The 12,884-nt window shown below is 39.4% G+C and overlaps 1 protein-coding gene across 5 annotated transcripts in view; it reads left to right on the forward strand.

The window, feature by feature from the left end:
* LOC146515854 (neural-cadherin-like) overlaps positions 1-12,884 on the forward strand; it is a 123,804-nt gene that overhangs the window by 67,369 nt on the left and 43,551 nt on the right. For all 5 annotated transcript variants that reach the window (XR_014875253.1, XM_085167834.1, XM_085167835.1 and 2 more), the window contains 7 exons: positions 2,349-2,517; positions 3,088-3,258; positions 3,564-3,736; positions 7,177-7,344; positions 9,766-10,015; positions 11,342-11,469; positions 11,831-12,017. Coding sequence is in view for 4 of the 5 variants with exons in the window: in XM_085167834.1 (XP_085023960.1) it covers positions 2,349-2,517; positions 3,088-3,258; positions 3,564-3,736; positions 7,177-7,344; positions 9,766-10,015; positions 11,342-11,469; positions 11,831-12,017 (1,246 nt within the window). In the remaining variant the exon portion in view is untranslated. The remainder of the gene's footprint in view (positions 1-2,348; positions 2,518-3,087; positions 3,259-3,563; positions 3,737-7,176; positions 7,345-9,765; positions 10,016-11,341; positions 11,470-11,830; positions 12,018-12,884) is intronic.

Genomic DNA, 12,884 nt, shown 5'->3' on the forward strand with positions numbered 1-12,884 from the left:
AAAGGAGGGAAGGAAAGTGAAACAGCCAAGGACAAAGAAGAAAAGTAGTGCCTTCAAAATAAATGTATCTATTAGGGGTGCAACAATACTCGTATTGATATTGAACCGTTCATACAGTGCTTTCGGTTCGGTATGCATATGTATGAACAATACAAAATTTTAAATTTATTTTATCAACTTTTCTTCTGAAGATGCTGTCTGTGTTGAGCGCTCAGTGGATCTGTGCTCGACAGTGCAGCCTAGGCGGAGTAGTCGAACACTACTAAGCTAAGCTAGCAAGACAGAAGTTTAGCTCTTGTTGCAACATGGCAAATTGAACCTCCCCCACCCTCATTCAGATCTGGCGTTTGGAACTATTTTGGTTTTCATGTGACATGTGACCCTGAAGGTAAGCTCGTCATGGACTAAAGTAAAACAGTATGTCGGATGTGCCACGCAATGCTCAATTACATTGGTGGGAACTAGTGCGTTAGCGCAGTTAGCTCGTTAACGTGTTGACCCCGTCCAGCCCCACGCACAGGGCGATCCGCGGTAGCTCGTTAACGGAGATTTGCCGTGTTGTGGCGTTAACGTCAGATTAACGCTGACAGCACTAGTGGGAACACAACGAATATGACTGCACATTTACTCAGACATCATCCTAGTGCAAAAACAAGTGAAAGCAGACAAAAACAACAAGCACGCATGCTACAAACTTTACCCGAGTCATTTAGACAGCCGTTAGCACATGAGTCTCCTTATGGGGACCTGATATGTTTAATATGCTGCTGAGAATATAGCCCAGAAGAAGCGTATAGTATAGCTTTTATTTTGGAAAGAGACATTTCTCTGTAATAAACTCTCTTTTCCAAAGATGAGTGATTTCTCGATCAGATAGATTTATTTATTTTTATTACTTTGTTGTTTCAGCAACATTAAATTTAAAAACTGTACTTTTGAGTTAAAATATATATTTCTAATTTTAATAAATGACAAATTAAAAAAGCATGAACATTTTTTTTGTATCGAAAAAATATCGAACCGTGACACCAAAGTATGGAACCGAACCGTGAATTTTGTGTATGTTGCACTCCTAGTATTTATGGGCGGTTGTTTACCTATTTCTTATTCAAGACTTTTCCAGCACCGTTGGATAGTGCAATACTTCCTGTTTTAAGTCTTTATAGGCTAACTACTTACTGGTTCAAGCTATATATTCACCATGCAGGCCATGCAAGGAGAGTTGTATTGATCTTTTCAGCTAACTATCAGCAAAAGAGTCTGTAAATGTATTTCCCAAAATGTCAGACCTTTCAGGCATTCCTCCTTTTGTTGTTGCTGTCAACATGAACCCTTTATAATCCATTGTTGTATTTTTCTCAGCCTTATCCCCTCATTGCATTTCAGCTGTTCCTCTTTCCTTCCTCCCTCCCTCTTCTCGCCTCACTCTCTAGCACTCTTACATTTTTGCTCTGGTGTTCTCATTTCCCTGGCCTCCGTCTCTCTCTGCTCTGTTTTCCCATGAGTTCCGATTAGCCTGCACACCCACTCTATCTTTAGGCAGTCTAGAGGGATTTCAATTAATTTATGAAAAAATTGCAAAATCATCACAATATACTGTACCTGTTTAATTAACTTCCTCCTTAATTAGGAATGACTTGAACTTCGGCAGAAGACATATTCGTGCAGAGCTGGAGCTCCTGGGTCTTCCGGGCGGGTTTGAACTCCTGGCAACTTGATTTGTTTGAATATCAAGTTATGCCTCAGAACCACCTGGGCCAGCATGACCTTATGCTTTATATTATGTGATTTTTATGAACAGCTGCCTCCGGCCATGCTGTCTGTGCCATCGCGTCCCATGAACTCTTGCATTATTCTTCTTTTAATTGCACGCTCACGTCCTTTGATCCATCTCCTTCTCTCCATTTCATTCTTGCTCCTCTTTGTCTATTGTTTTTCTTTTTTTCACGGTCATTCTGTTGAAAGAGTAGCTGGCTTTTATATCTGATTACAAAAAAGAACGACTCCAGAGAGCTGCTCTTTATCTGGGGCATATGTTCATTAGGGGGAATGGATTGAATTCTTTGCAAAGACAAAGCTGTTCGCTGTTGGCTCTTCAAAAGAAATCAGTTCAAGTGTTTTCATTTCCAAAGATGTGGTCTACTGTATCTATAACTGCTATATTGTGTTTCATGTGCAAAATCTCCCTGTGTGGTGTGTGTAGTGACCTTCTACTTAATTAGTTTAGTGTCTTTGATCCCCTTTTTCTTATTAATATTATCGTATTCTGATGATACAATCCCTTATATAGGACTACTTTCTTGTATTTATCTCTCCTTCCTTGTTTCCTCTTCCCCTCTCTATCTCAGTGCCAGCAATATCGTGAACAGGCTTCGGTGCTGGAGAACCAGCCAACGGGGACTTTTGTGTTGCAAGTGCATGCCGTGGATGCAGATGAGGGGGCAAATGGAAAAGTCAAATATGGCCTAATGCACAGAGACAGCGCGATGCCTGCCTTCAGAATCCATCCGGACACAGGTAGAACAGTTTCAGTTCGTCTGGGGTAACAGAGGTCTCAATTAGACACAGAGCAGAGAGTCTGCTGTAGGTAGAATGTGTTGTATTTAAATGTTAATTGTCATCTCTAATGGTAATTTTGAGCTGAGGCGTGGAGACGTGAGGATGCATACTGATACAATATCAACTGTTATACGTTGACTTGTTATTCTTAGGAATTTAAGTCAAATGCCAAAACCTGTATATTGATTAACATTTGATTAAATTTGGGAGAAGCTCAGTGTGATTATAAAAAATGAGTGTACATAATTAAGGGGTAGACAAATAGAGAAGCTGTTCAGAAGTCCTGGCACAGGCAGGCAACATGTTATTCTGTCAGTCATTTTCTTTTAGGCTCGTGCTCAGTCGTCTTCATCTCAAGATTTAATAGCAAAATCACGGCACTTGAAAGGAATGCTCGACTTTCTCAGAATAAATTCATAATTGTTTACTTGTTTACAAAATCTTGGGTTGATTGGTGGAAATACCAGGGTGCAGAAGCACTGTGTGGTATTGCCGTGCGTGTGTTTGATCCTTATTCTGTATTTACAGGAGTGATTGTGACAGCCCGGCGCTTCGACAGGGAGCGGCAAAGAGAGTATTCGATCACAGTAACGGCTACTGATTGGGCGGAGGAGCCACTGATCGGCATCTGTCAGCTAACCATCCAAATACTGGACCAAAATGATAACAGCCCCAAGTTTGAGAATTTGCGCTATGAGTGTAAGTTTGGGATAAATGTTATTCTTGTTGACGTCCAAATGAAATATGCATTAATAAAGCAGCGGCACAGCCAGGACCCATTAAAAATGCAGAAGTAAATAAAACTGATATTAAGTCATAGAGAATTTGATTGGCTTTGTGCACCTTTATATAGTAATTTGATTTAATTGAGGATGTTTTTAGAGAACCCAAGAGGTTTTATTTTTGTTCTTAAGGATCTTCATCATCCTTTGCCCTAAGCTACTATAATGCAAGTTCTTTGACCAGTAAAGTGAGTGCACATACATTATTTCTTTGCCGTGCAGATTTTTTGAGGGAAGACACTTTGGTCGGTACCAGTTTTCTGCGTGTTGCTGCTCACGATGATGACTTTGGCACTAATGCAGCGATCACTTACGCCATGTCTCTGGAGCAGCCTGAGTACCTGCAGGTCAACCCCATCACTGGATGGGTCTATGTTAACCAGCCCATCTCACAGGCAAGTCAACCACAGCCAGTGCAGACACACACACAGAGACACTAACTGTTCTTTTCCAGGTCTTCACCTTCATTTTTAGGGATTTACTTTTTTGCGTACAACGAAGGCATGTCCTCGTAATGAGACTGCGGAAGTAGATTATGTCCCCGCAAAATGAGTTATACCAGGACGACACACACAGTGGCCTGTGGGTCTGTGTCAACAAAGTTAATGAATGAGGCACCTCAAAGTGCCTTGAGTACGTCTACTCCCAGAGGTGCTGGATGTGGAAATACCACAGAGAAAGAAGATGGAGGGAGACTAATTCAGCCTAAACAAATTATTCAAAATACATTTTAACAACTCGTGTGTCCTTTGGTTCTGTTTAATGACTAGCATTTTTCTAGTGCTCCGTTACAAAGACTTTTCCTTTAAATGTGCAAAAACATCCTCTTACCTGCAGTAGCTGTCAAAAAAAGTGTTTTAATTAATGGCACAGGTTTAAAAGAAGCTAATTACCATACACCGCAACTCATTGTCTCTTATAAATGCTGTGGCTTTGATATATATATATGTAAGCTTTCTTTCATCGTCGTTTATCATCTGAGACTTTGATAAAAAGACTGACAGTGTGCACCAACAAACGATTTTTGTATTTTGAAGTGATTAACTGAAACGCTGTGGGGAAGATTACGAATGCAAAGTTAACCTCCCTGCTAACAGCTTCTGAAAAATGAAAACACTAAGCCACAATCTTTGGAGAAGTGTGAAATACAAAGATGAATCCCCTTAAGATAAATTACACAGCTGTTTTCAGAAGTTATTTACATGTATGCATAATTTGCTTCTGTATGAAAACTACCTAAAAACGCTGTCTTCGAAGTTTGCTGAGCGTTGTCAGCTTCAAGTGATTTATAATGTCGATGCCGGTAATGTAACACATTTTTTTATTTCTTACATTCTTCACAAGCATGTTGTAGCCTTTCTGAGACCTATCAGTGCTCGGCTTCCTGTTTTCACCTTAATTTATTCAACAGGAGCTGCTCTTTGGCCCGAAACCTGCTATTGCACTATAGGGCTGTTTATTATTTAACATACTTTTTACTGCACTGGTGTCGGAAGTCTCTGGCAATTTTGCTGCTGACTTCATGCAAAATTGATAACGCTAAGCACAAAACCTCGCCTAACAAAGCTGTTGCATATTTTAGGGTAGTTTCAGAAGTTATTTGGATCCTGCAACAATCTTTGTGCTGTAGCCATAAAAGCCCTTCATTAAATGTTAAATGTCTTCGCTGGTCTGAGACGTTGTTCTTTTTGATTTTCTCATCGCAGTTTCTGATTACACTGAAAAAGAATTAAGGCTAAAATTTCAAACCACACTTCACAGTAAAATGCGAAACACTGTTCCCAGTTGACTCAAAGCACTTTAATGGAAGAGATATGCCATTGAGCGACTACGAATGTTCTTATGCCCTGAGACGTGCACAGCCAGAGCCGACCTCATCCCGTGTCAACATGCTGTATAGCGTGGTTCCGCAAAGAATTAAGTGGAAAAGATGGAAAAGGTTGCCATGACCGTATCCAGAATATTTTATATGTTCTGGTAGAGATCTGACACTGTTACAGCAAATTTAATTTCCAAGTATTACCAAGTCAGATATTCATTTAATGTAAAAGCAGCAGCTGCTGGGTCCATATTGGGCATTGCAGATTGCAATCTTTGTTCTCTGGTTTCAAGCTTTGGAAGAGTTGCATTACTTTAAAAATACTAATTGGATTGTCCCACAAATAGAAAATCTAATACTGAACTTCAGGGAGATTGGTTTTTATCTGACCACTGCTGCACAATAATCGAGTCGCCGGCCCTGATTTACATTAACAGAATAATGCAGCTGGTAGTCGAAATGTTAAAGCTGAACGATTGAATTCGTGGTGAAATAATAGTGAACAATTTTTCATTTAAGCTCTGTAACTGTGACTTGGTCATTATTATGAAATACAATTATAATATGTGGGTAAAAGGACACGTTTCTAAATGTTCTTCTTCTTCACTTTGGCGTGAGTGTAATTTTAATGTTACTCATTGTTTAATTTAGGTAAATGGACTCAAACACTCTAATGGACTCTTTTCACTTTTTCTTGTGGTGTCCACTTTGATGAAATGCAGTCCCCAAGTCAAATTTACTCCCTTATGTCCTTGGAATTCAATTATGGCACAGTAACAAAAGGGCTTTTATGGAGTCAGAATTATGGCTTAATGTATTTTTCTATGGCTCATTCTGCTGCTTTTGTTGTTTAGAGTCTAACTAAATGGTTTCCAAGTTTGGGTCGTCCAATTAGCTGATCGACAGCTTATCGCTGCTTGCATCTGCTCGCACAAAGACATATCCGTATAAACGCCCAGATCTACATGTTTTTCTTAGTGCTGCTGTGCTGCCAGAAACAGCTGCCCCCACAGTCACGCAGAGGTCTAACTCTTCTACTAAACATTAAGCAAAATATTACACTTTGCTATAATTTCAAAGCAGTAAAGGAAACATGTTTGTAGACCCTTAAAACTTGGTGGAGTACAGACAAAAAACTGACAGTTATGTCAGTGTCCAAACATTTCTGGACCTATATGTGATAGGTTTTTAGCTTGAACCTATTCGCTGGAACGTTGAAGACAATATAATTACACAGCAAAGCAAGACACGAGTAGGCAAAGTTCTTCATGTTTCTCGTGCACGGGAGAGAACCGGACAAACGCCGTTCCTTCGCTTGACCCAAGTTGCTCCCCTGTAACACTGCTCTTTTATTGAGGTTACATGAATATACATAGCTTCAAACAAAGAGTACCTTGCTTGTGCGTTGTGTAAGTGTGTGTGTGTGTGTGGTCAGAGTGTGACCCCATAAAGACTTCCCTAACCCTGCTGGTCTGGAAGTCCAGCAGTTCATCTAAACAAAAGGCACTTAGACTAAAACAGATATAGCTACGTTTATCCTACCATAAAACAATAAGACAAGGTACGACCTCTCCCATGCTCCCAGGATGTAGGTGTGAATGCCAGAACACTCTGGAATGCACACAACGTCTCTGCAGACTATTAAGGATCAAACCTCCTATCGCTACACAATTGATTATACACTTCTAAGCATATATGGTTAAATATTTCTAAGCATAAATGACAATAAACAATACAAATCTAACAATATGTAATTAATAAAGGAGTAAACACATAATCAAAGAGGTGACAGTGACTTCTGAAAGTTTTTAATGTCACTTATAATGCAGCTAAAACGTCTGCACAGATAGATATAAACATTGTGGTAGTTGCTGCTAACGGTGTCAACAGGGCCTCATTTTCTCACTGAGAGTCACAAGATTAAAGTAATATCTTACAGGCCGTTCAGGGTAGTAATCATTTCAACATCAAATATGATGATAATTTCCCCCATTGAACTGTTCCCTTTGTTCACAGCGGACCTATATTACTAGGGATATCATAGCAACTGATGGTGGGAATCGTAGCACTTCTGTGGAGCTGGCAGTCACCATCACCAATGTGAAGAACCAGCCTCCACAGTGGGAAAAGGAAAGCTACAGTGTTGTCATCCCTGAAAACACTGCCAGGGACACACCCATAGTGGTAAGGATGCAAGCAACTTCCATTTCTGTTACAATGTTTGTTTCCCTTTATCATTATTATCATTATTATTATTTATTAATCTTATTATTTGCTGTTTACGGTACGTTAGATGAATGCTTGCTTACCTGAATCAGAGCAATTTGACCATTATTTAGACATTATGCTAACACTGAGCTTAAATATGCCTCAGAAGGTTCTTCAGTGCACTGAAAAACCTGTAAAAGAGTTCTAATGTGATGCTGTAGCAGAAAGATGACATTGAATCCCATGTGCTTGGCAAATTTTATGACACTAGACTTATTAAATTCATTGAAAATGTCTCCTTTGATGTGAAAAATTTATAGCTGTCAATCTGAGGTGGAAAAAAAAGTCCTTTTGTTCAAGGTCTTCAAAAGGCAGCTCACTTCTTGATAAGAGGTTATTTTAGGACTCAGGCAGCAGGTTTGACTTTCATCCTACGCTATGTCTTTCTAAGATAATCAGTCATTGAAGCAAAAATTTAATCAGAATTTGACATAACCTGTGTTTCTTTCAGGCTGCTGACCCGTACTGCAGTCTGACCGCTAATAACCTGTCACGTGTGAACAAAACTTGACCAATCTCAAAGAAAAAAGTAGTTTAGCATTTTAGGAAATGTGCTGACTCGACACTGTCTTGACTTGAATGAGTAGACTGATAGCACTCAATCTCTGGGAGTTAGTTATAGAGCTGTATCCTGCAGCTAGTAAGCTTAGCTCAGCAAAAGAAGCGAAAAACAGCTAACCTGGCTCTGTGTGAAGTTAGAAAATGTGCCCATCAGCTCAGGGGTGGAGCTTAACTCTCAACACAGAGGGGACAGAACATTTTCAGGGGCTGATTTCTGATTAAGTGTTTATAATTAATCGCTGTAAAATGGCTAATATAATCTGCCCAGTAATGGAAAAAGAATTCAGAGACTAAAAAGTACTGAGATAACACAGTGAGACTACAAGTAAGGCTACGTTCACACTGCAGGTCTTAATGCTCAAATCTGATTTTTTTGTCTGCTCGTTCACACTACAGATAAAATGTGACAGCAAACGCGCTCTAGTGTGAACGCTCAAAGCGGCCGCATGCGCAAAAGAAGACGTCACACACAACGCGCTCTGTTTAGACCCAGAGCAAACAGTATTGTTTGACAGATGGCCTTAATGTAAAGACTTCGGATTTTACGTTTCCCAATTTTTGCTTTAAGTTGTTTTGTTATTTATATAATAATGTAAATAACCTAATAATGATCCTTATTGCTGTTTTAGAGGAGCGGTGCTTCAAAGGATAGTTGCTGATTTCTGTCAGAATCTGCAGATTATACAGTACAAATAAAATGTTCATGTTGTCTTCCAAACAGTTTCACTGGCATCTACACTGGATGGCCAGGAAGCGTTCGGGATGTCTTCTCGGGCGCTGATAATTGGCGTCTGTCTTGTGACAGTGACGTAAAAGACGGATTTAATGCGACGTGACCATCAAACAGCAGTCGCTTTCTAAAACATCGGATATGTATCGGATTCAGGACCACATACGAAAGTGACCCAGATCGGATTTGAAAATATCGGATTTGTGCCGTTCACACTGTCACACCATGATCGGATATGGGTCGCATAGGGTCAAAAAAATCGGATTTGATGCGCTTTCGCCTGCAGTGTGAACATAGCCTAAGAGTCACTCTATGAAACTACTTAAGTAAAAAACAGAAAAAACTTAATATTAAAAAAAGAAAACGTGACCATGAGCCTTTCACTACTATTTTTTAAATTATTTAGTTACTGATAGAAAGATATCGACACACGGATGGATGACTGGATGGCTATACAAAATCACACATGAAATTGTTAAACATAAACATTTTAGTTAAGCCTGTTATGGATGACATCCATAATTAGACCTGCTGTCCTTCACAAACATTTCGGCTCTGTCCAAAACGACAAAATATGCTCACTGCCATCTTTAAAACTAACTAATTAATATAGAATAATTTGCTTCTATGATTTGTCCAGAGATTTAAAGATGTCTCGCTGTAAGTGCTTAAATGCTTTAATTATTTCTTGGATTGACTCATTGACCTCATATTATTGAGCAGTGATTTAACCGTGAAATTAGCAGGCATTCGGGGGACTCCTGAATGCCTGTACTCCTCAAAAAAACATGTTTTCCAAATTTGCATAGCAAGATTGTAGAATGATATTATATAAGCTGAGCGATCAGCTACATGCATAAACTCGCTGACTTTTTTTTTCCTATTATGAGATGTTTACTCGTGATAGATGATAGGTGTTTGCTCTATCATGAGATGTATGTATGCTCCATTTATCACTTTCTGCCTCAGGAGCTAGTCCTTACTGATCTGATACCTAAAATCCAGGTTTTCAAGACAGTCATGATGTAACCTCTGATGCTATTCAGACAGTCAAGGCAACGTCTCAGCTGGGTGACCCGAGAGTGACCTACAACCTCGAGGATGGGATGGTCCCTGAAACCAACATGCCCGTGCGTTTCTACCTCTCTCCCAACCGGGAAGATGGTTCTGCGTCCATTCTGGTGTCCGAGCCGCTGGACTATGAGACCACACCGTTTTTCTCTCTTCAAGTCCGGGCGCAAAATGTGGCTGCAGTGCCGCTTGCAGCTTTCACAAGAGTTTATGTGAATATTACAGGTACATGTCTCGCTGTCTTTGTTATTTGATATAATTAATTAATTGAATAGATTTCACCATCATTATTAATTTATTTAATAACTGTGTCTGAGTCCATTTTAATTGGTATTATATTATGTGCACATGTAGCTTCAGAGACAAAAGAAGTTAACAAGGAGCACACTGGGGATAAATACACAATATAAAATTGGCATTATTAGTATTAAAACCTATTTAAAAAGTAAAAACACATTCTAATTACTTAACCCTTTAAAACTGGTCAGAGTGGGCACGCTCTGTTTTGCGTAACTATTTTTAAATCCCGGTAGCTCTGCAACCATCTGAGCTAGCGCAATAATTTTTTTTGCATATGAAACTGGAGGAGTTGTACTTACATCTTATGCCATCAGCTTGTCCTCGGTCACAGTTTCCTTCCACATATAGCTTTGCAAAAACTGCATAAAAAGCACTTGCGGCAACAAAAACATAATATTCCAGAAACAAGCTTTACCGATCCGATCAGCTGTTCATAACATTTCCTACGTCCATCAGCACGAACTATCGCATGTCCGCCATGACCTGCCCAAAACCGGAAGTGACGTCATTTTGCGGAAATGTAGTTTTTTACCATCAAGGCCTCATGAGCCTATACTGGTGTTTGTAAAAGTTATCTTTGACTTTATGACTTTCTGTGTCGTTTCTGGGATGCTTAGGACTAATATTGCACTGCTGGAAGTAGTTTATTTTGATGCATATGCTGCTTTTTTGCAAATTTGCACTATAATATTTATTTTTCGTTTTTCCTGCAGTGTATAAAAATTGGTGTATTTTAAAAATAAAACTATGAAGACACTTAAAATAAATTTCCTGTGGTGGGAAACTATTTTGTGCAACTTTTTTGTATTTACAGTTTTGAGGGATAAGCCTCTTAAATTTCTCTAACTAGAAATATATGTTAAAAAAACAAAAAACGATTTTAAATTTTTTTGTAGTTTATTGCACTTTTTTGCAATTTATGTAATTACTATGCACTTAATGCATACATATTATTAGTTTAGGCTTTAATGGTTGTATTGATGTATAGCAACTTGAAATGCTCCCAAAAATGGCTCTACAGCATGTAAAAATATAATATAAGCTCTGGCGGACTTGGTTCTATGGTAGGTCTTAAAGGGTTAAAAGAGGGATTACTTGGTGTTGCCTAAAGAGAAGTTATTTACCTCTATAGCTGCTGTGGTGAACGTGTTGTTTCATTTCATTTTTGAGAAAATATCAGTGGTTACATATTGTGAGTGGTATCAGGAAATGAACACATTGTCACGGTGACTATGTCATTTCTATCCTAAGACGTCAATGACAACGTACCGTTTTTCACATCCTCCATCTACGAGGCCTCAGTGACCGAAGGAGCCCAGATAGGGACTTCAGTTCTGCAAGTATCTGCCCATGACAAAGACCTGGGCCTTAACGGAGAGGTTTGTGGTTATACACTTATGATCATTTTGTGAAGGTACGGCAAAATGAAGTGATTTTACAAAATTTCCCTGCTAAACCATCCATTTACACTACAAAGAGCATTATGTAACATCACACAACAATCCCACCCGCGTGGAAGCTTTTGTTCCACTGTTTTCAAAGTTTTGTTGAAGTGGGTTTGGGAGCTGTTTCATCAGCTGTCTCACTGATTGTGGCGATATTGGTTGACTGGAGCGTATTGATTTGCTTAGCCCTCTTGACATTTTCAGCTACAGAGCCTGTGACTTCTGCTGTTTCTGCAGGTTAAAAACTGCAGAAACTTTACTTTAGCTTAATTTTCAAATTCCCTGTGCTCCACAGATCACTTACTCTCTGCTGAGCGACAGCAGTGGAGACCACAATCTGTTTCGTATCGACCCAGAACTTGGGATTATCTACACAGAAGCTGTTTTTGACCGTGAGGCCCGTAGCTCCTACTTACTGGAGGTTCAGTCAGAAGATGGCCAAGAGTCAGCTCGACCTGGGAAGTACAAACAGCCCAACACAGGTGAGAAATTTTAAGAATGAGTGAAAGTTTTTATCTCGACTTAAAACTCTTGTCCAGTTTCATTAAAGTAGTTTCATGTTTGGCAAATTCAAAATCTGAAGCAACTATTCTTGCACCGATGTATTATTGGCAACATTATAAATAAGCTCAAAAAATATATTTATATATATATTGTGTGTGTCGTTGGGCAGTTCTGCTAACTCATCCAGTCTGTTTTATATGTATAAAACGGCTCACCAATCTCTCCTCCCCTCTTTGTCTCGCCCTCCCTGCGTTTTTCACCGGCATAAACACCCGTGAAAATGGAAGTAAAGGAGATAAAATAAACAAGTGTCTCTTCTAGTGCAGTTTTGTTACGCTGAAATCTAAAAATCAAACCAGCAGACAGAAATATCCTGTTTCATCTCACTCGGTAATGATGGATCATTCTATCTGTTTAACACACAATTTCAAAGCGTGCAAAAGTCCAAGCATGAACTGGTCTCTGCACATCTCAAAAGGCACATAAACAGCCAGAGTGTTGGATATACTGTGTGGAGATGCAACATAAATCTAAAGCGAGGCGAATTAAATTTGTTATAATTATCATCAATGTGGAAATGAGCTAAAAAATCACTTTAATTAGTAAGCTATCAAATATTCCCCTTCATCATCATCATTCACTAACACAGCCCTAATTCTTTTGGGTCTTAGGCTGCAGGCTAGGGCCTCCATAGACTGGGTTTGTTCCGGATTGTTCTGGCCTGCCTCATAAATGGTTCATCGCAGCGGCATCTAGGGAGTTGGGAGGACGAGTCAAAACTTTTGTCATATCCATGGGGAGTGGAGTGCGCAACAATGTTTTCATGATGATTGGCATGTGTCAAA

The sequence above is a fragment of the Neolamprologus multifasciatus genome, chromosome 7 (assembly GCF_963576455.1).
Source record: "Neolamprologus multifasciatus chromosome 7, fNeoMul1.2, whole genome shotgun sequence".
NCBI classification, from domain to species: Eukaryota; Metazoa; Chordata; class Actinopteri; order Cichliformes; family Cichlidae; genus Neolamprologus; species Neolamprologus multifasciatus.